General features: G+C 42.8%; 1 protein-coding gene across 1 annotated transcript in view; it reads right to left on the bottom strand.

The window, feature by feature from the left end:
* The window catches only part of PLXNC1 (plexin C1), a gene marked incomplete at its 5' end in the record, with an annotated part of 126,375 nt that overhangs the window by 63,665 nt on the left and 35,253 nt on the right, over positions 1 to 27,457 (bottom strand). The window contains 5 exons of the mRNA XM_029078668.1: positions 13,254 to 13,358; positions 14,039 to 14,141; positions 15,876 to 15,963; positions 17,282 to 17,438; positions 20,309 to 20,420. Coding sequence (XP_028934501.1) covers positions 13,254 to 13,358; positions 14,039 to 14,141; positions 15,876 to 15,963; positions 17,282 to 17,438; positions 20,309 to 20,420 — 565 coding nt within the window. The remainder of the gene's footprint in view (positions 1 to 13,253; positions 13,359 to 14,038; positions 14,142 to 15,875; positions 15,964 to 17,281; positions 17,439 to 20,308; positions 20,421 to 27,457) is intronic.

Below are 27,457 nucleotides of genomic sequence, written 5' to 3'. Positions count from 1 at the left end.
AATGATTTTAAAACAAGTTGGGTTCCCTGAAAAATACAGGGATTTTTTTTCTCCCTCTCTCATTGTTTCTACCTCATTTGTCCCTCTCTTTCCTCCATCATTATCCAGTTTATCTTCTATCCTTTCCTTTATTGGTTCCTTTCCTATCTTTCTCCCATTCTTTAATCCTTTCATGTTCCTCTTGTTTCTACCTTCCCCCTTTGTCTTCTTCATCTCCTTTTCTCTAAGCCCTCATCTCTCATACCCACCCTTTCTCTCCATTCCAAACTCCTCCTTCCCCATGCCAATTAGCATATTCACCCCCCCCTCCCCAGACTGGTACTCCCACATACAGACTTCCATGTTGATCGAACACCTGCCCCACTTTGCCTGCAGCTTCTGTCTTCCCTTGGTCTGCCCAACTGAGGGGGTCTTAGCCTCGACCCCTGTGTAGAAGGGCCCAGGTCTACCCACTGCCTTGTGGCCTCTCCCTCTCCTCCATGGCTGAATTCCGGTCTCTTCCGGCCTCCTGAATGGTTTGTCCTCACAAGCGCACCTCAAAAGTTACACCAGCATTATGTCCACAGGTCTCTCAAGGGCATTTTTTATCTAGGTGAAAGTCCCCTGCAAAGTGAATTCAGCAGACCGTTATGGAGTACTCTCCCCAGTGCTTATGAAAGGATATTATAAACTTGTCAATTTGCCAATTTACTGAACCTCAAATAATGAGCCTGATTTTCTCCTCTGAGGCTCCTGAGGGCACATCAATGGGTATTTGGAGCCATGAAGGGGAAAGTAACCTCCCTTAGTCTTACTCCCTTATTCTCTGGTTCTGTGCCGGCCTGAAGCAGCGAATCACAGTTCAGGCAGCATTAGTCTGCACTGCTGCCAATTTTGCTCCTTACCAAATCAGCTCTTTTGATCCATGGCATCAAACTTTTCCGGGTTCAAAGCACAGTAAAGTGGGGAGACAGACAGAGAGACAGAACTTGTCCTCCTGAGTCAAGACTCCCAGGAATGGTTTAAGCGTGGTGTAGTGGATAGAGCATGGGCCTAGGAGTCAGAAGGTCAAGGGTTCTAATTCTGGCTCCACCTGTTGTCTGTTTTGTGACCTTGAGCAAGTCACTTTACTTCTCTGTGCCTCAGTTACCTCACCTGTAAAATGGGGATTGAAACTGTGAGCCCCACACGGGACAGGAACTGTGTCCAACCCATTCTGCTTGTATCCACCCCAGCACTTAGTACAGTGCCTGGCACATAGTAAGCACTTTACAAATGCCATTATTATCATCATTATTATTATCTAGTCTTGTCTTTGCAGTGCCTTCACCCTTCCTAGGAGGTCTGAAGGGGATGAGTGCGCTTCTGGCCAGGCTAAAATCTTCCCAGAATGGCTGCCAATGAAAGCCAAAGTACTCCATGGTACTAGTGGTGGTGGTCACCATAGGGACTGCTGCTGCCGCTGAAGGAGGAGGGGGTGCTGAAAGCTAAGGAGGTGAGGCAGCCTCGCCCGCAGTCCTCCCCCACCCCAGCTGCCACATCTGTTGTCCCCAACCACCAACCCTACCCAAAGTGATACTTTAGTTAGTCCCCTCCTTGGCCTTTTGGGAAGAAACACTAAAAAGTATGATGGTCCAGACAAACGGGGGATGTCTCACTACCATACCTTAACAACAGGGAAAGAAGATCATGCAAATGGCAAAATTTCCAGCAAGCCCGCCCCCAGGATTGCCTCCAAATGGTGCCATGAACTCTCAGGTACACGGCCAATCAATCGATGGTAGTTATTGAGCGCTTACTTTTTTCTTAAAGGCATTTGTGAAGCACTTGCTATAAGCCAGGCACAGAGAAGCAGCGTAGCTCAGTGGAAACCATATGGGCTTGGGAGTCAGAGGTCATGGGTTCGAATCCCGGCTTTGCCACTTGGCAGCTGTGTGACTGTGGGCAAGTCACTTAACTTCTCTGTGCCTCAGTTACTTCATCTGGAAAATGGGGATTAAGACTATTAGCCTCACGTGCGACAACCTGATGATCCTGTGTCTACTTCAGCGCTCTCTGCACATAGTAAGTGCTTAACAAATACCAACACTATTAGTATTATTATTACTAGGCACTGGGGTAGACATAAGATAATCAGACTAGACACAATCCACATCTTACATGGGGCTCACAGTCTTAATCTCCATTTTACAGATTGGTTGACTGAGGTTGACTTCAGAGAAGCTAAATGAGTTGCCCAAGGTCACACAGAAGACAAATGGCAGAGCTGAGATTAGAACTCAGGGCCTCTGATGCCCAGGCCCTTTCCATTAGGTCATGCTGCTTACCAGTGCAACATGTGTGCAGAGCACTGTATTAAGTGCTTGGGAAAGTACAACATAGCTGGTAGACACATTCCCTGCCCTTAATGAGCTTCAGTCTAGAGAGTATAATACATTGCAATCCCTGCCCACAAGGAATTTACCTGAATGAGATGGAGTTTTTTCATGCTCTATGCTGGAGGTGGGGACTCATTTCCCCCCTTTCATAAATTAAGCTCAGGGGGAATCCCTATGTGGGAGACAACCCAATTTCCCTTACACTGGGGGAAGAATCATATTCAATTATCTCAAAAACCAAAGCACAAGACCATTAGAAAACAACAGTAACAACAAAATATTACATATCTTAAAAGGGCCCCAAAGGAATATTTCTAGTAAATTTTGGTTTTCTATTGTTGTTTTGTGGTAACATGCAACTCTTGTTAATACTGTAGAAAAATACTGAAAATTATTCAAAGATCAGCAATACTTCTAAAGGCCAAATTATTACATGTTAATTTTTTTTTTTAACTGGATCCCAATTCAACAAGCCTCCCTATAGGCTTTGAAATCAAGTACAATTGAGAGAGATTTTGACTTGCACAACGACTTCCAACTGGATTGGACAGAAACAACCTTTGGTTTGAAACTGGCAGAAAGATCAAAGACAAAATGCACAAAAGGGATAAAAGCAACATGCAATCTAAGGGAAGTGATCTGAAGGGATGTTAGGGACTGAGATTACTTAACACCTCTTTATCAGGAATGAGAGGAAAATGAGGCTTTCTGCAGTTCTGCTCTGCTGTAAAATATCTCTGAGAGATACCATAAATATACAAAAATAAAAACAAGATCATCATGGGTCATCTTGGGGAAAACTTAGAACAGTGCATAAGGAGAAGGAGGAAGAATCTACTAAAAAGGTTAAGCAGTCAATGGATGGGATAAATTTGGAAAACAGAAAGTAGACCAAGGATTGCTACTGGATGGAAAATTAGGTGAGGGTTGGTAATATATACAATATAATACAGCAACAAAAGGTTAGGGTTATTGTGGAACATTTCATTCTAGTAAAGTGGTATATCAAATCCATTTGTATTTTCTCTTGAACCTATCAGCTTCCTGAGGCATTGAAAATTAGAAGGGAAGTCTCATGGATTCATTTTAATCCGCTGTTAGTAACAAAACATCTTGTTTCAGTGGCATTTGTGGAGCTGAATGACTGACACATACCTATGATGACACCTTGCACATTCAATGATCATCAGGGTGGACAACAGATTAGTGAAAGTAATTTTCTTTCTATTTTCTGTTTTTTTGCCTCCAAAGTGTTAGGGGTACATGCTAGAAAACAAATATGGTGCAGTCATTCCTTACTTTACATAGATTATGTACCCCTTAAAAACATCATCCCTGTTTTCATCACTTCATTGGCTCCCATGAAATTTAAATGTTTTCTTCTACCCCTAAAGGGGCACTCAACACCTGAGGTATAGGCAAGATCCTTCTATCCTTACTTACCCCCTACTCTCTTCCTATTAACTCAATACCTGCCTTCCCGATGGACTCTACATCAGGCCAATTCAAAAGAAATGGCATTCTGTGTTGAACCAAAGGTCCATCCAGCCCAGAATTACATCTTTAATATTAGCATCAAAGGAATAATGGGGTAGTTGTCTTCCCTGACATCCATCCTCATCGCTATCAATATACCTAACACCTCTAGCTTTTCCCTTTTAGCAGCTTATCGTGCATCATTGCTCACAAATCTATTTGACCCCCTCAAGCCTTCTACCATTTACACTTTTCCCTAACATTCTCTTCGATATGAACTTCTCATCCATATATTTCTCCATACGTATTTCAAATCACCCTATGTTCTGCCTGCCCAATTCCATATGCTCACTATTCATTATATAGAGTCCCTGAGCTCCTCTAAACTACTTATATGACTAAAAATCAAGTGAAGTTATTCATTAGGAAGTGTGAATAATGCCCAAATAACACTACCAAAGAGTTTCAGGGACAGTTTAACTTTCTTCCAAGAATCTTGCATAAGCAACTAGTAATAGATCTCTACAGTAAAAGCTGGCCAAACTTTTTCTATGCTAAGCCATTTACTTCAGACTCCTCTTCACATCCATAAACCTTCCACTGTCTCCTCATCCAACTTCCTCCTGGCACCCCAAATACAAGAACCTTTCCCTGATTGGCACATATAAGGAAAGCATAGCTATAATCCATAAATCCCAGCTCCAGTGTTTATTCTAGTAGACTTCTTCCCTCCAAGGATTCTGACCTCTACAAGGGGTGATGAAGCAAGGGGTTTCATCAACTACACTAATAGTAATAATAATAATGACGATAATAATATTATTTGTTAAGCACTTACAATGTGTCCAGCACTATGTTAAGTGCGGGGGTAAAATCAGGACAAATGATATTGAAAACAGTCCCTATATTACATGGGGATCGCAATCCAAGGGGGAGGGAGAACAGGTATTGAATCCTCATTTTACAGATGAGGAAACTGAGGCTCCAAGAAGCCAAATGGGGGGGAAAGTGGGGAGCCGGGATTAGAACCCAGGCCTCCTGAATCCCGGTCCTGAACTCCTTCCACTAGGCCACACTGTCTTCTCTTACGGAAGAGTAGAGAATCACCGTAGATGCTCAGACTGGCCCCTCAATTCTAAGAATAGGTAGCAAGTACAGGAGTGGGAGGCAGAGAAAAGCAGCACTAGTGGATAGAGCATGGGCCTAGGAGTCAGAAGGACCTGGGTTCTACTCCCAGCCCCACCACTGTCTGCTGTGTGACCTTGGACAGGTCACTTCACTTCTCTGTGCCTCAGTTACCTCATCTGTAAAATGGAGATTAAGACTGTAAACCCTATGTGGGACAGGGACTATGGCCAACATGATTAACTTGCATCTACCCCAGTGCTTAGAAAAAGTGCCTGGCAAATAGTAAGCACTTAACAAATACCACAGAGACAGAGAGAGGGGGAGAAGAGAGACAGAAATCAAACCAACAGAAAACAAGTAAGCCAAAGACACTACAGACAGGTAGTAGCAGAGAGCATCTGGCAAGCGATATTTCTGTGTGACTGGCAAACTAAATCAATATTTGTGTAGCACTGACAATCCCCAGGTTCTTGTAACTCTTTTCATTAAGTCAGAGATCCTTGATGTTCCTCCCCACTGTCATTAAGCTGTTGGTTCCTTGGGTTTGGGGAAGCCTAGTATATCCACTCCTGAACAGAAACAGCTCCTTGGTTATCATTATTAGCATTATTATGATTATGAATAATAATGCTAATACCTTTATTTAGCACTTTTATTTTTCCAAAGTGCTTTCATATTAATTATCTCCTCTTAGCCTCACAAAATCCCTGTAATATACGGAGAGGCAGGGTTTTTTATCCCCATTTTATAGATGTTGAAACTGGACAGAGAGGTTAAATCACTTGCCTAAGATCATATAGCGGGCCAGAGGCAGATCTAGGACTAGAACCCAGGTCTCCTGACTCCTTCTCTTTCCATTAGGCCATGCAAGTTTCATTCAGTGTGATGTTTGAAAAAGCAGTGCAAGTGGTAGCGAATGACCTACGATTTGCTTACTAATTGTTTGACTTCAGGTTGACTCATGTTTCTGTGTACCCCACATTCCTGTTATTTTAAATTGTTTCACCACAGCCTTTGAGTAACTTGTCAGTTTATGGAAGGACACAAGCAGAGGGATTCGTGAAGAGGAGAAGATGTGCAAATGTGTTTAGTTATATTTTGCTGTAGAAAAGGAGTTGAGGGGGGAAGGTGGGATGTGGCAGGACACAAACCTGGAGGGAAGAGCCTGAGGAAATAAGAGTTCTGCCTGAGATGCAGAAATACTTTTTCAGGACTCTAGCTGTACAAAAAGACTTTTGCCTATGACCACATGGGGATATTCCCAGCTCAGAGTTGGGGTTTATGAGATCTGGGCTATTTCTTTCCTGATTGCAAATAAGAATCTTAAGGCGAAGGTCTTCAGGTTCCCACTCTTTAGGGCCATCAGTTTCTGTTCATTCCCAGAAAAACAAATACAAACAAAGGACTATTTCCAAGGGCAGCAAGGAGGAGGGAGCATTATAACTGAAACCAGGTAACAATGAAAAGCAAGTGCATTTGATAAAACTGAAAATTCATTCAGCTAAAAATGCAGGCTGACCTCTCTTTCCTGATGACTAAACTGGGTGCTTTTTTAAAAAGGTAGACTCCAAATAGGACGTGAAAATAGGACTGATTACAGAAAATTGCTTCTCTCCCTTCTATCCTTCCTAAGAGAAACAAGCCACCCCAAACAACAAAAGCTGATCTCTATTTTCATTTCATTTTCAGACTGCTTATGTTTGCTGGTAGACTTCGCTCTCCCAGAACTCAGGAGCAGCACGGTTCAGAAGATGTCAACGATGCCTGAAGACATGAAATCAAGACCAAAATGGCTTTCTATATGATTAATTCTTTTACTGATAAAAGCCCACAACAGCATCCTTTATAGTTTTTATGATCCAACTCCATGAGGAGTTTCATTGTACTGCAAAGTGTACTGCAAAATGGCCCCAAATCATTTAAGGGGCTGGTGAGAAGTTATTAGTCCTGATTTTTTCTAATGCAGTAATTCACATTGCACAACTGCCAGTGTTGTGGTAAAGAGCACACTTATCCTGTACTTCTAGAGCAATTAGAAATTTAATCTTTTACTCATTTGCAATTCCCCTTCAAATAACTCTGCAGATGAACAAACAAAAACCACAAATTCTTGTCAGCTACTTCAAGGCTGGAGAATGGAAAACTCTCATATGTTATCATCTATGAGCTCTCCAATTAAACATAAGGACTAGTCATCTGAATAGAACTTCTGTCTTCTCAAAGATAAGAATCTTCCAGCTATGGCTTGCCAGTACTTCATAAATAATGTAGAAAACCAATAAATTTTCAGTTCTTGAAAAGTCAAACAACATTTATTTTAAGAGGAAGAATGGCTAAAGAACTGGAAACAGAGAGCTAGGGAAGAAAGGGTTTGGGGGAGCAAAGGAAATGAGGCGGGCAGAGAGGGGTGAAGGAGCGAGATCTGGGGGATAGCAAGGGCAATGATATGGAGCTAGGCAGGAGGGGGGAGGGAGAGCATCTAATTGCAATTTCCGGCTTCCCTCCTAATGATTGCTTGCCTCACTTAAATCAGGCCCACCAGTGGACTGCAAGTTGCAGGAATTATTCTTGCAGAGCAAAAACCAACAGAAGAACTAACAAACACCATATACCAAACTCCCAATCAGGTCATGGAACATTAGGATACATTTCTATGATGACAAATTCAAATGACCCTGGTTGCAAGTGTCAAAGCCTGCTAGAAGGCTGGTGTGATGGGGAATAGAGTCAGGAAAGCACAGTTTCCCGAAGGTATAAATCAGTGGACAAAACCCAAGGAGTGGCATGTGCTCACTTACACCAGAGGGGATGGGAGAGCAATAAAGCCCAACAATGTCAGAATAAGAAAATTGCGATGGATCTTATCACATGATCTTCTCTCACCCTAAATATGGCCAAATGAAGGGAAAAGGATTGGGAAGTGTCAGTATATCTAGGGAGGGGTTTCCACGAACTCATGATAGGTTGGAACTCTGTCACATGGATATGGCAAATCGCCTCCACCCAGAGTCGGGGACACCCACTCTGTCAGTCCTAGTGGGATGCCGAGTGCCCGAGCCGAGTCACCAATGGGATCTCCTCACTGGAACTATGAAAAATGAGTATTTCCTCTTAGGAACTTAAAAGGAAGCCTGTTTGGGGTGGTCTGAGCAGTACCTGTTTGGGGTTATTTAAAAGGAAACCTGTTCGGGGGGTTTGAATGAAAATGCAAGGAGACAACCTGTGTCTCTTTTCCAGTTTTACCAGCTGCTAGAAGTTGGGTACCATCCTGACCAGTGTGCTTACTACTAATTGCATGCCCTCTCGCTAAAGTGAATGCTCAATCCGTAATTAATTTTAAACACCTCTTAAATGCACATGCAGCATGTCTAGTGGCAGAGCCGGGATTAGAACTGGGACTATTGTTCCCACTATATACTTGTGTTGGAAATATAAAGTGTTCCCTCAATAATGCTTACCTCACTCTTTCTAAGATCTGTGACCTGAAGACCTCTAAGGACCCTTCACTGCTTATTTCCCAGAGCCATATCTTATTGATTCTGATATACTGAAATAATTCCATGGCCTATGATTTGTTACCTGTGTTTTATTCCTCTTTCCTGTATGACTTAAACCACAATACTCAGCACATGGTAAGCACTTAATACCAGGATGATTTTTATTATTATTTGCTATTTGATCATTGTAGATCACTAAGTGCATTCGGATCTAGGTCCAAGAGACCCTCCCAGAGGAGCTCGACCCATTCTGCCAGTCTCCACAACCAGGGGATTGGGGATAAGTCAAGGCTCACAAATGAAATGATGCTCCGGCACCTTGGTGGACGTGACCATTATAGACCCTCCTGACCACTAACAGTCATCAAGTGCCAGAACCTGAAGTCCTGGATCCACACTCCTCACTGCATAAAAACGGCTGCTTCTCCTGAGCCCAAGACCCCACATGATTAACAGCAGCAGCTCAGACCACAACAGTGCGTGGAAGGACCTGAATGCTTACTGGGTCCTGAAAGAAAACCTGGAATAATTTGACTTTTCTAATCTGTATTTCCTTATTTTAGCTAGAAAAATAGAATGGTTTAACCTTTGGTTTTGAATTACTCATTCTGTAGGATTTCCCCCGCTTCTCATCAGGCCAACAGATTCCTCTATACTTTGAATCAATAAGCTGTTGACCTTAATATGTAATTGTTGGGTATGTGCTCAGGTGCCTCACCATAGCCCAGGAGAAATACCTATGCTTTAGTCCCTTGAAATCTAATTGTGACTTTTGGGGCTGGAACATATGGGTCAGAATTTTATGGCTTGTTGATGATATTGCTCTGTTTTATATGCCCTTAAGACTGTGAGCCCCTTCTTGGGTAGGGATTGTCTCTATCTGTTGCCCAACTGTACTTTCCGAGCGCTGAGTACAGTACTCTGCATGCAGTAAGCGCTCAATAAATAGAACTGAATGAGTGAATGAAACTGCTGCTACAGTTTATGAATCGAAAGAGCAAACAATGAGAACGGTCAAACTGGCCTACAGCAAGGAATCTGGGTAGGGAGAGAGGTCAGATAGGAACCGGACATTTAGGACATGACACGGTCCAGACCATAAGACTTCCAACCACAACATCACAACAGCTTTCTGTTGCCAGTTGTCCAAGTTTCAAAGACCGTCTGCAAAATGGCTCCGATGGTTAGCAGCAGCCAGATGGGTGCAGGGTATCTGGAGCTGGATGAGTCTTGGGGACATGGCCCTTGACTCTGCCTTGTTTGTTGTGCTAAAAGCACAAAAGGGGGGGGGGGAATATGGAAGCGCAATGGCCAAGGACCTGCATTTGTCTGTCGTCCTCCCCACCCCCCTTTTCTCTGACCTTTCCCCTAAGAGTTGTTTCAGCCCTAGACGTGCTTGACCACTCCGGGTGTGCCTGATGACTTGATTTACTCAAGCCAAGTCTAGTTGATTGATTGACAAATAACCTGGTCATTTGATTGTCTCAATCCAACTTGGTTTCATTATTGACTCAAATTGATCTGAGTCATACACACTGCAACATGATGAAACTACTCCCTTGAACTAATCAAACCCCTGACCCTGCTTATCAGTAGTACCAGATCACCTAGAACAAAGCAGGTACAGGGCTGAGCGAAAAACCCTGAGGGATGTACCACTTTCTATCCTAAAGTATTTCTCTTCTATTGTAGTCTTCTGATCATTATGAGTGCTAACCCAACGGCATACAAAGAAACTCTGTATTGCTTGAAGTTGAGCTGGCCTTGGCCAGCTGGGGAATGCTCGAAGTTGAGCTGGCCTGACCAGCTGCCGCTCAAACGCCTCTCCCTACTAGTGCTGAGAGAAGCACTAGTAGTACATAAACTTGTCTCTAATGAATCCACTCAAACACAACGCAGAGTCCGTGAAGTTCTTCTTCCACAAGGGAAACTCAGTTAGGGGGTGGGAGGCAGAGGAGGAGCTTGAGAAAGAGACTGAGAATGAGTAGCCAGACTCTGAACACTGCTAGTTAGGACCAACACTACATGTGTTTTGATGAAAATGACCCCAAGAACAAAGAACTAATTGTAGCAAAGCAAGTAATGCATCATCAACCTTTTGCAGTTCAAAAGGTTATTCATTTAATAGTATTTATTGAGTGCTTACTATGTGCACAGCACTGTACTAAGCGCTTGGAATGAACAAGTCGGCAACAGATAGAGACAGTCCCTGTCGTTTGACGGGCTTACAGTCTAATCGATTATCTACAGGTTATCTATAGAAGCCTGCATCATGGCAGACCAAACATGTGAGAAAACTGGTGGATTACCAAAACTGAAGATGCCCAAAGCTACACAGATAGAAACCAAACTAAGAATTACGAATCTCTGAAAGTTTCCATAATCCATACCCTGATCACACAACACCACTGTACAATATAGTGACTTCACTCTCAACACAGACAAGAAATTAGTTCTAAAGAGATGGCTGCAACCAATCTTCCAAATAAATATTCTCTATTCTCCCTCAGGCCTGGAACTCCCTCCCATTTTACAGTCTACAGTACACCACCCTCCTTAAATCTCATCTTCTCCCAAAGACCTTTCCAGACTAAGCCCCATATTTCTCCTATCCATCCTTCCCTCTCTGTCAACTATGAATTTGTCTGTGTGCCCCTTAAGCTCACTGATATTCACCCAAGTCCCACAGTGCTTTAGAGAAGCAGCATGGCTTAGTGGAAAGAGCACGGGCTTGGGAGTCAAGAGGACATGGGTTCTAATCCTGGCTCTGCCACTTGTCTGCTTTGACAAGTGACAACTTGATTACCTTGTATCTACCCCAGTGCTTAGAACAGTGCCTGACACATAGTAAGTACTTAACAAATACCGTAATTATTATTATTATTTTGCAAATAGTCTTATACTCCAGTATTTCCCCTATCCCTTCTATTTTAAATGTTTGTCTCCCCCTGTAGACAGTAAGCTCTTTGTGGGCAGGGATCATATCAACCAACTAGCCCCTACTCAACACATTTAGCAGTTCTGAGAAGTTTATCCAGATTCTGTGGCAACTTTCTGCTGAAATGGCTGGTAATGTCAGAATTGAAAAGGTTTTGTCCACCTCTTTCTCCATCACCAATGGACATATTAACCTAGTCCAAAAAACAAACTTGAGAATACGCAAAGTACATAAAGAGGTTGGTATTAGAATACAATTCCGGTTATCTGGAAAACATTTCAACGCAACAGGCTAAAAGCAACCTAGAACATTCTTGACTTTAATGGAAAGGAGCTGTTAAATGATGATGACTATGCCCTAGAGGTGGACAGGAAGACACACTGATGATAAGCTATTCTCTAGAATTGATAAAACACAGAGACTGATAACTAGTCTACATGAAGGAGCATTCTCTGCCAATTCCTGGGTCTATAATTGTAAATCTGTCTATGAAAGACTGAAAACCTAAGGGATGAACGGTTCAAATTTGAATCTCCTTTTGGCAGTCTCTCCAAATGGAAGATGGATTAAATATTAATGGCTGATCTTGATTCTGTTTGGGAAACTATTTCAGTCACAGTTACCAGGCCTTTTGTACACCTTCCTCCCAAAGACTTTGGCCAGATTCTCTTTCCCCTTTATTTTTTATTTTGGGGAGGGTTTTATTCTGTTCTGTTTATTCATCATTCTGTTTGGGAAACTATTTCATCATCAGCCACCAGAGCTTTTGTGCAGCCTCCCCTGGGGCTTTGCTCAGGTTCCCTATCCCCTTTATTTCTTTAGAAGGTATTCGGAGTTTATTGGTGTTTTTCCTTGCCCAGTGCATGCCAGTAGGGCAATCCCAGTCTCACAAATTGTGCAAGTCACACACTGAACATCAAATGGCAAGACAGAACAGCAGACACCAAGATCCTAAATTGCAGTGATTCTACCAGCATCGACACTTTGGTACCCTCATATTAGGTGGCAATGTAAGGAGAATGAATGACCACACATCCAAAGAGAATGAATGGTGAGCTGACCTGGGAGAAAAGCAAATAGAAGACACATTTTAAAGACAAAATGAAGTAAGTCTTCAGATGACACTGCTTGGCCTAGAACAGCTGGAAGCCTGAAAGTCAGACAGATCAACCTGGGATTTGGCAGTTAGGGATGGGAGGAATCTATTTAGAATAGAAGCCTTGGGAAGATGTGATACCAAGAAACAGAAATGGCAGGTAGCGAATGCAACAAAACAGTCAGAGCAACCTTTTAAATGCACACATTCTTGAGTCACACATCAGCTGTTTCAGCTACACACAGACACACACGCAGACGGTTGAGATCTCACTGGTAGTAGTATCCAAAGGATGGTCAAATATATAATCACTAATTATATAACTTCCTTACAAGTAAAGAAACTTTCCAGTGGCAAGTAATTTCACTTACACTAATGCAACACACAGGAATTGGGGCTTCCCCTACAGAAAGAAAACTACAAAAGTTTTCTAACTGGACTTGGATTTGAATGCCAATAATCTTTTTATCCAAATCAAATTCAGTGGGAAAGATTGATTTTTGCTTCCTCAGAGACACCTGCAGGGGGTCACCTTTCAAATTCTCCTGCCATGAAAACAGTGCCATTTTTCATATTTATCAAGTTTTGATTTCTTTCAGAGTTTGGAGTTTTGGATGTGTTGAACCACTTAAGTAAAACTTCATTAAAACCCATGGTGAAAAGAACCAAAATGGGAAAGAACATAGAATAATAATTTTCAAATTTCAAAAAATACAAAGAGTAAACTGATGTCTGGTTTACTCTTCAAAAGATGATCTGACCTTTGAAAATTGCTGTGAGTTATTCTTGTCTCCACTGAATTTTTGACTGTTTGCTGAAGGTGCTGTGGTGGGCTCAGTCTGTTTGTTAGCTGCTTGACAGACATCCTGAAAAATTAAAAAAAAGATTTCTTATACACTTAAGTGAATTAAAAATAATCCATTATGAAGGCACTGAACCAAGAAAGTGAGAGTGGGCTTAGGTCAGCCTGGTCCATCAAGACACCAGGGAAGTCCCAAGTGACCTGTGCCTCTGGGAGCTGATCTGGGCCGCACATGGTTCTAACTGGTTCCTTGTGCCTCAGAACTCAGAGGAATAATAATAATTATGGTATTTGTTAAGCGCTTAATATGTCCCAGGCACTGTATTAAATGCTGGAGTAGATACAAGATAATTGGGTTGGACACAAAGGGCTCACTGTCTTAATCCCCATTTTACAGATGAGGTAACTGAGGCATGAAGAAGTTAAGTGACTTGCCCAAGGTCACATAGCAGACAAGTGGCAGAGCCCGAGATTAGAACCCAGGTCCTTCTGACTCCCAGAGGAAGTAAGGCATCATTCAAAGAGGTTTGTGGTAGGAGGATGCAGGGGAGTTACCGCTTCCTTAAGCCCTCTCCCCACGTTCCCATCCCCGCCTGCCATTCTCCTCTTCTCTCAAGCATTCATTTTCGGGGCGGGGGGGGCAGGGCTTTCCATTTCTTTGCCATAATATTTCTGGAGCCAGTCTGTCCTGGGTGGGCAATGGGTGGTCACGCACTTATCGAAGAAAATCACAAACCACTTTACCTGGTTCGTCCCATAATTAGGAGGGTCACAAGCCCCTAAAGGATGAACACACCTCTGTCCTCTTTTACACCATGTGCAGCCAGTTTCAATGCACGTTAAGCACCTGGAAAATGGAAGAGCCACTTAATGCTTTCAAAGGTTATTACTTGGAATTCCTGATCTTCAACATGAATCGAAACTTTCACATCATCCAAGCACTTGGATGTTCAACACCCCCCGCCCTTATAGCACTTATCTACCTGCTTTTACACTCCATTGCTTCCTGCTACCTATAATTCATTTCAGTATCTGTCTTCCCCCATTAGACTGCCAGCTACTTGAGGGGAGGGACTGATTCTACCGTATTCTCCCAAGCACTTAGTTCAGTGCCCACATGCAGCAGGTGCTCAATAAGCACCACTGTCTCCAATGATAATAACACAGGAACTTACACTAAAGCAGAGAGCTCTAGGGTAGCATTCCTGAATTTTGCAGTAATTAAGGCATCAAATTCAAGCATTTTCATTGACCAGTAGAGAAGCATGTATTCCTCTGTTTCTGTCACTTAGGAACTCAGTAATACTAACAGAGGGTTCTTAATCCCTCCATTTTTCCTCTCCTCTCTTTACAACTGGGTCATTCATTCATTCATTCAATAGTATTTATTGAGCGCTTACTATGTGCAGAGCACTGTACTAAGCGCTTGGGATGAACAAGTCGGCAACAGATAGAGACAGTCCCTGCCGTTTGACGGGCTTACAGTCTAATCGGGGGAGACGGACAGACAAGAACAATGGCACTAAACAGCGTCAAGGGGAAGAACATCTCGTAAAAACAATGGCAACTAAATAGAATCAAGGCGATGTACAATTCATTAACAAAATAAATAGGGTAACGAAAATATATACAGTTGAGCGGACGGGTACAGTGCTGTGGGGATGGGAAGGGAGAGGTGGAGGAGCAGAGGGAAAAGGGGAAAATGAGGCTTTAGCTGCGGAGAGGTAAAGGGGGGATGGCAGAGGGAGTAGAGGGGGAAGAGGAGCTCAGTCTGGGAAGGCCTCTTGGAGGAGGTGATTTTTAAGTAAGGTTTTGAAGAGGGAAAGAGAATCAGTTTGGCGGAGGTGAGGAGGGAGGGCGTTCCAGGACCGCGGGAGGACGTGACCCAGGGGTCGACGGCGGGATAGTCGAGACCGAGGGACGGCGAGGAGGTGGGCGGCAGAGGAGCGGAGCGTGCGGGGTGGGCGGTAGAAAGAGAGAAGGGAGGAGAGGTAGGAAGGGGCAAGGTGATGGAGAGCCTTGAAGCCTAGAGTGAGGCTAGAGGAAGGAAGCAGTTTTTCATTAATTCTATATTATATGGTTCCAACTATTTATTCTTTCCTCATATGGTTCCTCTAGAAAGGAAGTTAAAGGTCAAAATGTGTCACATTAACTGCATCAATTCTCTAAAGGACATTTCCCTTAATATGGTAGAATGCTCCTTTTGTAAACAAATGCTTTGATAAATCATTCTCAAATTAACCACATAGTTCCTTTACCTAGGCACACCTGTTCATTCCTTCTCCAACATTTGGTTATAGCCTGAATTTTTACCAGTCATCAGTAGTAATTTTTGAGTGGTACCGCATGCAGAGTACCATCCTAAGTGCTTGGGATAGTACAATGCAGTTGAACAACATGATCACTGCCGTCAAGGAGCTTCCCAAGATAAATTTATTAGTCCTGTCATTTGCAAGAGATCTTAGAATAGATACCACTTGAGTAGGCCTTTGAAAATATCTAGAGAGAGAGTTGGTTTTATGAAACTGGGAGAATAAATGGCAACTTGAACACTGGCATATTGAAAGTGAAAAAGTCTTACTCTGTAAATGATGAGCAGTTAGTTAGGTCAAATGTTTCTGACAGATTCCAAGAACCAGAAGAGAATGACACCTGGACAGCTGACAGATCTGGAAGGGGAAAAAGGAGTTTGTGGGAGTTGCCTACTGCCAACAAAGGCTGTGTGTAAGTGCAGAGATCATTTATCCATTTTTGTCATCACTGTGTATCAGGCTGCGGGCCTTCCAGATGTTCTTTACCATTTCACAATCAGTGCATCTCTCCCTCTTCTCTGTGGGCCATTCATATCAAGCAGCTGAACCATTCAGGGAAATGTTCACTGAACAAATCTGAATTCATTATGGTTTCAAAGCCTACCATAGAGGGGCTCTGGGAAGCAGCCATTTTTAAACCCACTTATATCTTTTACACCCACTTGAAATCATTAACTCAACCTGTCATTGACAGCTGAAGAATAGAACATGCCACACAGAGTGAGCGGTCTAGAACACCAATAACAAGACAAAGAAACAGAAAGTCACAGGAAGAATATCCTGGACCTTCTTCAGAAAAATTCCCAATTTAGAAGTTTACATAATTCATAGTTTTAACTACTTATGTGTTAGTTCCACAGATTCTAATAAAATAGAACCTGCAGGCTTAATTCTACAAAGTATGCATTCCCATTTAACTGTTAACAGAGAATGGAAGGCCCGTGAAAAGTTAAGGGACATTAAAATTGCAATGACTCAAAACCAAAAAAAATTAAAAAAAATTAAAGTTGGGAAAGTACTTTCCCTCCCCCTATCCTTTTCACATCTGGCCATTAGAAAGGTATCAGGTTTAAAACACTGCATGCTGCTTTGATGGGTCCAACACAAGCAAAGTTTAACTACTACGAGAAAAGTTGTAAAGACAGATTGAAACTTGGGATGGAAAGGGTGTTCTAAGGTTGAATTAAGGTGTGTAGGGATCATGTTATTAATATTACTTATTAGTTTATATTAATCACCAATAGGATGGACAGTGTTTGGGGAAAAAAAAAAGATGTTGACATAGCCCTGATAAAGATGGACTCTAGACCCATCACTAGGGCTGTACGTCAACCCAGGCAGAGAGAAGTGGACAGGTGAGGTGATCAAGTTGAGTCAGGACACAAACTGGCTCCCTTGAGAGCAGAGAGAAGAGAGCTCTATCTGGGCTCAGATGGGCTGTCATCTTTCATAAATTCACCAGAAAATCGCTCGTCTCTCCACCAGGGCCCCTCCAGGTCCATGGCTGAATGCGGCTCTCAGAAAAACTGTTTTCTTGTTTTCATTTCACCCCTCCCATTCCTAACCCGGACCTCGAGATCCTTTTCTCACACTTCAAACATCCTTACTATTCAGTTTGCATTCACTGACATGCAGAGTTGGCCCATATCTAAACCCCTAAGATACGAAAACCTACCTCTTTCAGTTAGTTTGGTGGTTGATATAGTACATGTGCAGTTCACGTCTTGCTTTTCATTTTTACAAAGTTCTTTATTGGTCTTTGCATTTTTCACCACACAAGATGAATGTTCTTCCAAGGGAGACATAAAGCTTCTCATTGCAGTCACAGTAATCTTTTTAGATTAAAAAAAGATAAATAAAAATTTCCCATCTATAGATTTGTGTTTAACTCCCCCATCGAAACATCTTATACACTGTAAAGGAAAGGTTTGCTCTTCCTCAGCCAACCAAGATTTTTTTTCTTTTTTTTAATGGCATTTGCTAAGCACTTACCATGCGCGAGGCACTATATCTTGTATCTACCCCAGCATTTAGTAATCAGTTTGAACAGCGTCTATGCCCCCTATGGGGCTCACAGTCTTACACCCCATTTTACAGATGAGGTAACTGAGGCACAGAGAAGTTAGGTAACTTGACCAAGATCACACAGCAGACAAGTGGTGGAGCCTGGATCAGAACCCAGGTCCTTCTGACTCTAAGGGCTATGCTCTATCTACTAGGTCAGGCTGCTTCTCAGCATGGTCAAGTTCCTAGAACCAAGTTCCTAGAAGAATCCTGCAGTCAGAGAAAGGCAGACAGGCAGCCTGGAAACTTCACTGAAGAAATGTCTTCTGCAGTGGGCCTGCAGAGAAATAACGCAGACTAACGCTAACAGAGGCAAGGGAAGCTCTGGCATGCCATTCAACAGCCCTCCTGAATCTGCCCTGAAAGGTCTTTCCTCAGATATATTAAAAATCCACAGATTGAAGCAGGGCAATGTTCTTGGAAAAATCTAGTGTTGGACTGGGTCCTTCAGGAATGGAGAGTTCACATGCCAAGAAGCCTCAGGCACTCGTGAACTCCACAATAAAACAACCCCCGACTACATATAACATTGACTTTATTCCTTGCTTCAAACTACAGGATGTTTTAGAATATGGTCTGAGTAACAGAAGAAAGCTCTCGGTTAATAACTTCCTTTCAGTTTCCAGTAGACAAGGACCAGTATCTCCCTGAATTAACATGATCCAAACAAACCAAGAAATTCCCTTTCAGGCCAAGGTTGGGTTATTTTCCAGGGACATCAGGTCAAAGCAAACTTGGATACTCAAATGTTGGATGCTTTTACAGCATTTAAATCCACGGACACATGCCTGCTTAAGAGCCCTTCAGAGGCTGAAAAGGTTTCCTTCATTCCACCCCACACCAAGCTGAGTCCCGAGCCTGGCCCAACTCCTGATGGATCCTGAATGTGATCCCACCTCACTCCCAGAGAGAAGGACCAGGCATGAGCTGCTGCCTCTGGGACATATGGGGGTAATAAGGAAAACTACACGCCTGCAGAAGTGATTCAGGGGCCGTGACCCAAGACCTCCGGGGAAGAACAAAGGATGAAAAATAGGAGCTGCAGAGCTCATCCCATCCCACTCCAGCCCACCTTACCTTCTTGGTTTGGGGGACCTTGCCCAAGCCCGCTGACATATCTAAGCCCTTAAAGGGCCCCACTGTCAGGAGTACTTTGAAGAGCAATTTAAAAGATGTTCATGGAAAGTACCTGGGTTTTACTTAGTTTAATGGTACTTAACTTGTGTATTAGTGTGATCTGGTCAGAATGAACAAGCTAAGACTGAAAAACAACAAAATAGTTCTGAAAAGGGACTGCACCGTCATGCTGACTCCTGACTGGCCTGGAAGGAAACTGATTGGCAACTGCTGCCCAAAGCTATGGCCTGTACTTCCTCCTCCACTCTGATGGCTGCTGCAAGATGACCTGGGAAACCAGAGGTGGGTGGATAGAGATGGGAGAATGGAAAACTATGAAATGCTACCATTCAATCAGACAGATATGCTGGCACCAGCATTCTTAGCCAGGCCAGTGGTCCAAAAAGTTCCAAAAGTATTGATTTATTGACAAAGCACTGTGACCCTTATCTTTGGATTGAAGCCTGTTCCATGCAGAATTAAACCCCAAATCATTTTTATACCAAGAGAATTTCAAAAATAATGAGACACTTCCAGTCTTTCTGTAGTTTTGGCAATTATCTGGAAGAGTATAGGGCATAATGTTGGCTAAACATATTCAAAATGGCTTGCTCTGGACAGTCATATCCTGAAAGCTTGAATCACTTATTATTTATTACTTATTAAAAGCTAAGCTTTTTTTTATTACATGTGAGATCATCCTGAGACAGCTCTTGCCTTTTGAAATGGAAAGGGCTGGGAAAGAAAGAAATTGGAATATTTCCTTGATAATGTGACACCTGAATGAAACAAAGTCAGCTCAGTTCTTGTAACTTACGTATGGCTTTTGGCCAATCATTCACAGAACTGGTGGCATAATTGGGTAGAAAATGTTCCCCTTATAGTAGTTTTTGAGTTCTGAGGCAGGAAGAAAGGCGTTCAAGTTTGGTTTTCTTACTGGGCATTAATCTGTGCATGTGTGAACTCCCTTGTTTCTGCCCTAGCCTAGTAGTCGTATGCTGGAAAAAAGGGTTTCTGGACTATAAATGAGTTATAAAAACACTTTCATTCTTCACAATCCTGCTTTCTTATTTATACCCTTTGAGTACACTTGCATATCATCCCAAATACTGCTTCGTCAGAGGCAATTTTCATGTACTGTAATGCTCTAGCTTTTCAGAAAATCTGAACTCAATTTGTACTTCTCATAAACACTTCCTGGAAACACTAAGAAGAGGCAGCGGTAAAAAAAACAAAAACCAAAAAAAAAAAAAATCTTGTAGCATAATTAAAGCCACACCCCAGGCACATCTGTTGAACAAACCTTTGAATTAAGCACCTATGACCCGCCTCCTGTTGGAAAGGTTAAAAAAAAAAAATGACAGACATCTGTTTCCCTTTCAGTTCAACTACCTGGGTTCATATGCAGGCTTCTGTAAACATATGCTTCTTGGGACCTAACAAGGAATACAGGGGAATTGGAGGAACAAATTCCTAATTAAGTAAAATTAAATTACACCATTTAACACTTGCAAATTCTCACCTTGTCTCTACCCTTTGGAATTATCTGAATTTTAGGACATTTTTCTGCTCCAGATGAAATATTCAGCCAGTTATTCGATCTACTTGATGAGCAATCACCTTGAAAAGTGCATCTAAAAATAAATAAATAAATAAAATTACAAACACAATAATACACAGTCGAACAAAATATCAGACTTTGGTTTATTTTGTGGTTTACTGATTCTGATCCTAAGCAGACACATTATTATAAAAACAGAAAATAATAAGAAAACTAGCCTTTTTTGTTGTGTTCAATGGCTGAGAAAACAGACATTACTCTGACACTGTTCTCAAGCTATCTTTCAGGTAGAAATTTAAGAAAATCTTGTAAAAGCACATGATTTCACACATACTTCAATCAATCAATGGTATTTATTGAGCACTGAGTATGTGCTGAGCACTGTACAAACACTTGGGAGAGTACAACACAACAGAATTGGCAGACACGTTCCCTTGCCACAGTGAGCTTTAAAGACATTACTTGTAAAAAAATGCAGAAGGATAAGCACACCAGGAGGTTCTGTGAAAATGTCAGGTTTTTTAAAAATACTTTATATCAGAGGCTTATCAGTCTGTACTGTATTTTTTTAATAACTGTATCTGCAATCAAAATAAGTAAATGAAATAACAAAATCTAGCAAAGATTTGATAAGGTAAAGCCTTCTCTAAGTTTCATAATCTGCTCTATAAGAACTGTTTAAATACCCAGAATTGTTTCAAAAGAATGAACAAAACTGGTTCGGGAATGATTACACCAGAGGAAAATGGAACTAAGAGCTGACCCACTCTCTATGCCCCTGTAGTTTTGTGTTTTTTGAGACTTCCTCCACTTGGAACCAGACAAGAAGAGGGCCTGGGGAAATGGGGGTATGGGGCAATGGCCCAGGGGGTCCAAACCCAAAGACTCTCCATGTTCAGTTTCTGGGACAGCAGGGGGATCCAGTATAGCTCAGAATCCTCTGAGTCACCCAGGACCTGCACTTTGAGCCCTTCCTGGGGACCTGGAGTTTCCCTCCCCTGGAGAGAGGGAGGAGTGTCAAAGATGCACTGATCTGGGCTGGACCCCTGGAGTGTTTAGCCTAGAGGTGTGGGGCCCAGAGGAGTCCTGGATTCCCCGCCACCCACCCCATGACCTGAAAGAAAATGAAAACCAAACACTGTTTGGCTTCCTGTTTCCAGATCTGAGCCTGGCATAGCGGGGGGCAAGTCCACAACACCCAGAATCCTTCTACAGAAGCTCTGAACCACCATGCCAACTCCTTTGACAGACATATGATCAGCAGCAGAAGTAGAGAAATCATCATCTTGCTTGGCTGCTTAGTTCATTCTAGGTCATGTTAATTTGGGAAACCCTCTGTTACCAGATGGCCAGCCTAACCTGACAAAAAGAGCACAAAGTATTTCACTTTTCAGCTGGCCCTGAACTCCCCGAGGCATTAATCTGAATAGAGATATGCAACATTAAAGGACGATCGGAAGGAAAAGAAAATGAAACATTCTCCTTATTTTGGCCTTGACTAAAGCATACAATAAGGGAAGACTAGCACTAGCAATGGCTGTGAAAATAAGATGGAGAAAATGTTTGAATTGCGCAACTGAAAAACCTTGAAAACGCAACCAAGGGACCCAGCATTCAGATGTGGGGAGTACGTGGAGGTGTCAGGAGGACTGAAATGAGTATTGTAGCTGATTTTACTTTTAATAGTTTTTTGGTTTTTTTGGTGGGGGGAGGGAAAGGGGGAGAGAGATTTTCTACCACCTAATATGGCAAAGGGAGAACAGGAAGTAAGCAAGTTTCATAAAGCTAAGCATAAAGTATATGCACTTCAGTTTTCCAGCACTACAATATCCTTCCCTCTCATGTTAGTCCTCTGAAACATCAGACACTGCCCTTCTTCATGATTAACTTCAAGAGGGGACATAGTCCTCTCATCAGCAATTCTTCAGAGCAATGAATTTATCTGGCCCCAATGACTAGTTGGTCCGTCACGGACGTTAAATTTGCGGACGTTAAATTTGAATTAAACTCCCTCTCAATGTCAGAGATCTTGCAGGAGGGCAACGGGAATGGAGAAAAAGAGGATGCAGTTCTGGCTCCAGCCCACTCTGGGGGCCTGAGCCTCCCACCCCCTCCTTTCTGCTGCTGCCCTGCTCTCGAAACTGCACTGTGGTTTCTGCATAAGGCACTTCCTCTGCCCGCAAGGAAGAAAAAAGTGAAGACATTAGGTTAAAATTTTCGTAACAATTCCAGACAAATCGGCATGCAAATATCTTCCTAGGTGTCTGAATCCTGCTGAGAGTCGAGACCTGGGCCTTCCAAAATAAGACCTGAAAAAGAGTATCTACAATATCATTACCCATTATAGTTAGAGGAGTACAAACACTTTATGGGCCTTCGCTATGGGTGAATTTACTTTGCTGGAGGCAAAATATAATACCTCCCTTCCCCCCTCTACCCCACTCCACCCAGAATTGCCAGCCTCACCAAAACCATGCCCAGCTCTTAAAATAAAGGATTTTTCACTGAGAATAGAAATGTTATCTTGGTTTGGGTAGGGAAAGGTTATGTTGAGGCTAGGATTTGAGTTTTCAGACCTTTTGAGACAACTTTGGTAAAATCTATTAGCTTTTTAACTTGAATATGCAAATGAAAGTCAACATTAGTAATAGTCACAGAAAGTGTCCACTTGGTTCAGAGCACTTGGGAGACAACAAATCATGATGTGACACATTCCCTGTCTACAAGGCATTCTAATGGGAGATTAATATAAAAAGATTTACAACTAGAGGGTAAAAGTAAATATCTAATGCAGCTAGGTTTATGTGTGTGTATATATATATATATATGTATGTATTATTGAGTGCTCATTTTGTGCAAAGCACTGTACTAAGCTCTTGGAATGTACAATTCAGCAACAGATACTGAGACAATCCCTGCCCAACATAGGGCTCACAGTCTAAAAAGGGGAGACAGACAGCAAAACAAAACTATATGTATATATATATTCATTCATTCTTAATGATTAAGCACTTACTATGTGCACAGCACTTGGGAGACTATAATACAGCAATAAACAGTCACAGTCCCTGCCTGCAGTGGGCTGAGAGTCTATATTTAAAAGTTGAGGCATGAGTCAATAAGTTCCTAAGTGCTAAAATTAGCTGAAGGGATGATATGGGAAATTAATTGGGGCAAGTTTGTCACAGAAGATGGGATTCCTAGAGGGACTCAAGCTTGCCTGAGGATGCTTTGAGGGTGGTGTAAGGACTCTTCATAGGCCTGGACATAGCTTGAGAGCAAAGCCAGAGTAAGAAGCAGGCATCGCCTAGTAGAAGAGCACTGGCCTGGGAGTCAGAGGACCTGGGTTCTAATCGTGATTCTGAAAATTGCTTGTTGTAATAATAATAATGTTGGTATTTGTTAGCGCTTACTATGTGCAGAGCTCTGTTCTGAGCGCTGGGGGAGATACAGGGTAATCAGGTTGTAATAATAATAATAATAATGTGGGTATTTGTTAAGAGCTTACTATGTGCCGAGCACTGTTCTAAGCGCTGGGGGAGACAGAGGGGAATCAGGCTGTCCCACGTGGGGCTCACAGTCTTAATCCCCATTTTACAGATGAGGTAACTGAGGCACCGAGAAGTGAAGTGACTTGCCCAAAGTCACACAGCTGACAAGTGGCCGGGCCTGGATTCGAACCCATGACCTCTGACTCCAAAGCCCGTGCTCTTTCCACTGAAACGTCTCTGTATCTATTTTCTCAACTGGAAATTATGGATTCAATAAATACCCGTTCTCCCTTCTGCTAAGACCATGAGCCCCATGAGGGACAGGGACAGTGTCTAACCAATTGACTTGAACCTATCCCAGAACTTAGAAAAGTGCTTGACACAAAGTAAGCCCTTGAATACCATAATAATTTTTTAAAAAAATAAGATGGGCTAGACATCAGCCCAGGCAGCCCATACTTCTCCCTCCACATCTCACATATACAGGACATATCTCACACTAGGGCCATTGTGCGGCTGTACATGTGTTAAATGATAAATTGACTCATGACAAATGGATGGATATTCATGTGTATTCAGTGGGGTGGTAAATATTTTGTTCCCACCCTGAGCACTTCTACTCATAAGTATACACTTGTTTATTCATCCATTTCAACCCCATATGCTTATTTTACTCCCTGTTGTGGACTTGTCTTTCTCCTGCTCCTACAATTTGTGAACAACTTGAGTGTCTTTCCCATTAGAAGCAGCGTGGCTTAGTGGAAATAGCACGGGCTTGAGAGTCAGAGGACATGGGTTCTAATTCCTTCTCTGCCACTTGTCTGCTGTGTGACCTTGGGCAAGCCACTTAACTTTTCTGAGCCTCCTATACCTCATCTGTAAAATGGGGATTAAGACTGTGAGCTCTATGTGGGACAACCTGACTACCTTGTATCTAACCCAGTGCTTAGAAGAGTGCTTGGCACATAAGTGCTTAACAAATACCATAATTATTATTAGATTGTCAGCTTCTTGTAGAGATTGCCAGCCCTGATGCTTAGAATATTGCTTTGCACTCAGTGGGTGCTCTATAAATATCTCTGATTTTTACTTATGGTATTTGTTGAGCACATATTATGTGCCAGGTATTGTACTAACCACTGGAGTAGATACAAGATAGAAACAGTCTCTATCCCGCATAGAGCTCATGGTCTTAATCCCCATTTTACAGATGAGGCACAGAGAAATCAAGTGACTTGCCCGAGGTCACACAGCAGACAAGTGGTGGACCCAGGGTTAGAACCCAGGCCTAGAACCCAGGCCTTCCAACTTCCAGGCTCATGCTCTTTCCACTAAGCCACCTGTGAGAGTGTAACTATGTAGGGCTGAACATGACCAATGTCTTGCTTCCCACTGTGTATACAAAAATATATCCATTGCCAGGCTGTATCTGTTCCAATTTTTGAATCGGCCTCCGGGTTTCCTAGTAATGTCTAAGAAGTCTGTGCACATATCCCCTTTCCTCAGAAACCTCCAATGATTGCCCATCCATGTGTAGCTCATGGTCTTAATCCCCATTTTACAGATGAGAAGCAGCGTGGCTCAGTGAGAAGCAGCATGGCTCAGTGGAAAGAGCATGGGCTTTGGAGTCAGAGGTCATGGGTTCGAATCCCAGCTCGGCCACTTGTCAGCTGTGTGACTTTGGGCAAGTCACTTAACTTCTCGGTGTCTCAGTTACCTCATCTGTAAAATGGGGATGAAGACTGTGAGCCCCACGTGGGACAATCTGATCCCCCTGTGTCTACCCCAGCGCTTAGAACAGTGCTCAGCACATAGTAAGCGCTTAACAAATACCAACATTATTATGTCTACATCAAAGAGAAAGTCCTTCCCGATGGCATTAAAGAGCTCAATCAGCTCTCTCCTTCCTACCTGACTTTGGTCATCTCCCTCTAACAACCCAGCCCACACACTTCACTCCTCTAATGCCAACCTACTCACTGTACCTCGATCTCATCTCTCTCACTATTGACCACTTGGTTCACATGCGCCCTCTGTCCTGGATCTCCCTCCTCCTTCATATCCGACAGACCATCACTCTTGTCATAGTCAAAACTCTACTAAAATCATATCTCCTCCAAGACGCCTTCCCTGACTATCCTCTCATTCCTCCTCTCTATTATCCCTCTCCCTTCTGTGTTGCCTATGCACTTGGGTCTGTACCCATTAAGCACTTGGATACTCACCCCACCTCCAACCCCACAGCACTTACATACATATCCTTAAACTCTACCACTTTCCTTACACTTAAAGTATTTAATGTCTGTCTCGCCCACTAGACAGTAAACTCCCTGAGGGCGGGGACTGGGTCTCCCAACTCTACTATATTCCCCCAAGCACCTAATAAGACCTGTACAAAGATTGACTGACAATTTTCTTCCTGAATTCTCTATGTCTACAACCCTCTCAATAGCACTAGGCTTCCTGCTATTCCTCATTGTTTAGGACGATGCTTCACTATTTCTTTAGAATTCATGGGACTCCAAGTTCCCACTGCAGACACACCACTCTTGTGGCTTCCATGTCCCCCACAACCCCCATCCTCTCTTTGGGTAGGACCCATTATTTACTTATTTCTGGAATCTGGGGTTCAGGCCAAGCCTGGGTTTGCAGTCATCCTACTACCTTCTGAACATGCAAGCCCAAAGCCCAGGCTGACCCAATCACCACAGGGCTCAGGGCCCTGGAGGTATCAGATCGAGGAAAGGGCTGAAGGGCTGAAGAATCCCAGAGTCTTGTGCTCATATTCTAGATCCTGTCATCTCTAATAAGCCAAGGTACTGAGCACTTACTGTGTGAAAAGCACTGTACTAAAGTGCTTGGGAGAGTACAAAACAACAGAGTTGGCAAACATGTTCCCTACCCATGAGGTGGTAATCATAATAATAATGATGGTATTTGTTAAGTGCTTACTATGTGCTAAGCACTATTCTAAGCACTGGGGTAGATACAAGGTAAACAGGTTGGCCCACGTGGGGCTCACAGTCTTAATCCCCATTTTCCAGATGAGGTAATTGAGGCACAGAGAAGTGAAGCGGCTTGCCCAAGGTCACATAGCAACAAGTGGTGGAACCAAGATTAGAACCCATATCCTCTGACTCCCAAGCCCGTGCTCTTTCCACTAAGCCATGCTGCTTCTCAGTCTAGAGGGGGAAGTAGATGCTAAAGTAAATTATGGATACGTACATAAGTGCTGTGGGCTGAGGGTGGGATGAACATCAAACGCTTAAAGGGTACAGATCCAATTGCACAGGCAATGCGAAAAAGAGGGAGTAGGGGAAGGATTTTTGGAGGAGATATGATTTTAATTAGGCTTTGAAGATGGGGAGAGTGGTGGTCTGTTGTAATAAGGAGGGGGAGGGAGTTTCAGGCCAGAGGGAAGGACATGAGCAAGGGAGAGCTCTTAAAAAGAAAATCTGTCCTAAGTTTTTCTGCTAAAGGGATAGTATTAGAAAAGATGGCTTAAAAGTAAACTGTGACAATGAGAAACCATAATCCAAATGTCTGCTATAAATGGTGTCTCATTATTTTTCAAACATTGTAAATCAGAAAATCATTGTGGTTCACACACCCACATTAA

This window comes from Ornithorhynchus anatinus, chromosome 14 (genome assembly GCF_004115215.2).
Source record: "Ornithorhynchus anatinus isolate Pmale09 chromosome 14, mOrnAna1.pri.v4, whole genome shotgun sequence".
Taxonomy (NCBI): domain Eukaryota; kingdom Metazoa; phylum Chordata; class Mammalia; order Monotremata; family Ornithorhynchidae; genus Ornithorhynchus; species Ornithorhynchus anatinus.
Note: the sequence above shows the minus strand (reverse complement) of the source record. Positions and strands in the feature narration are given on the sequence as shown.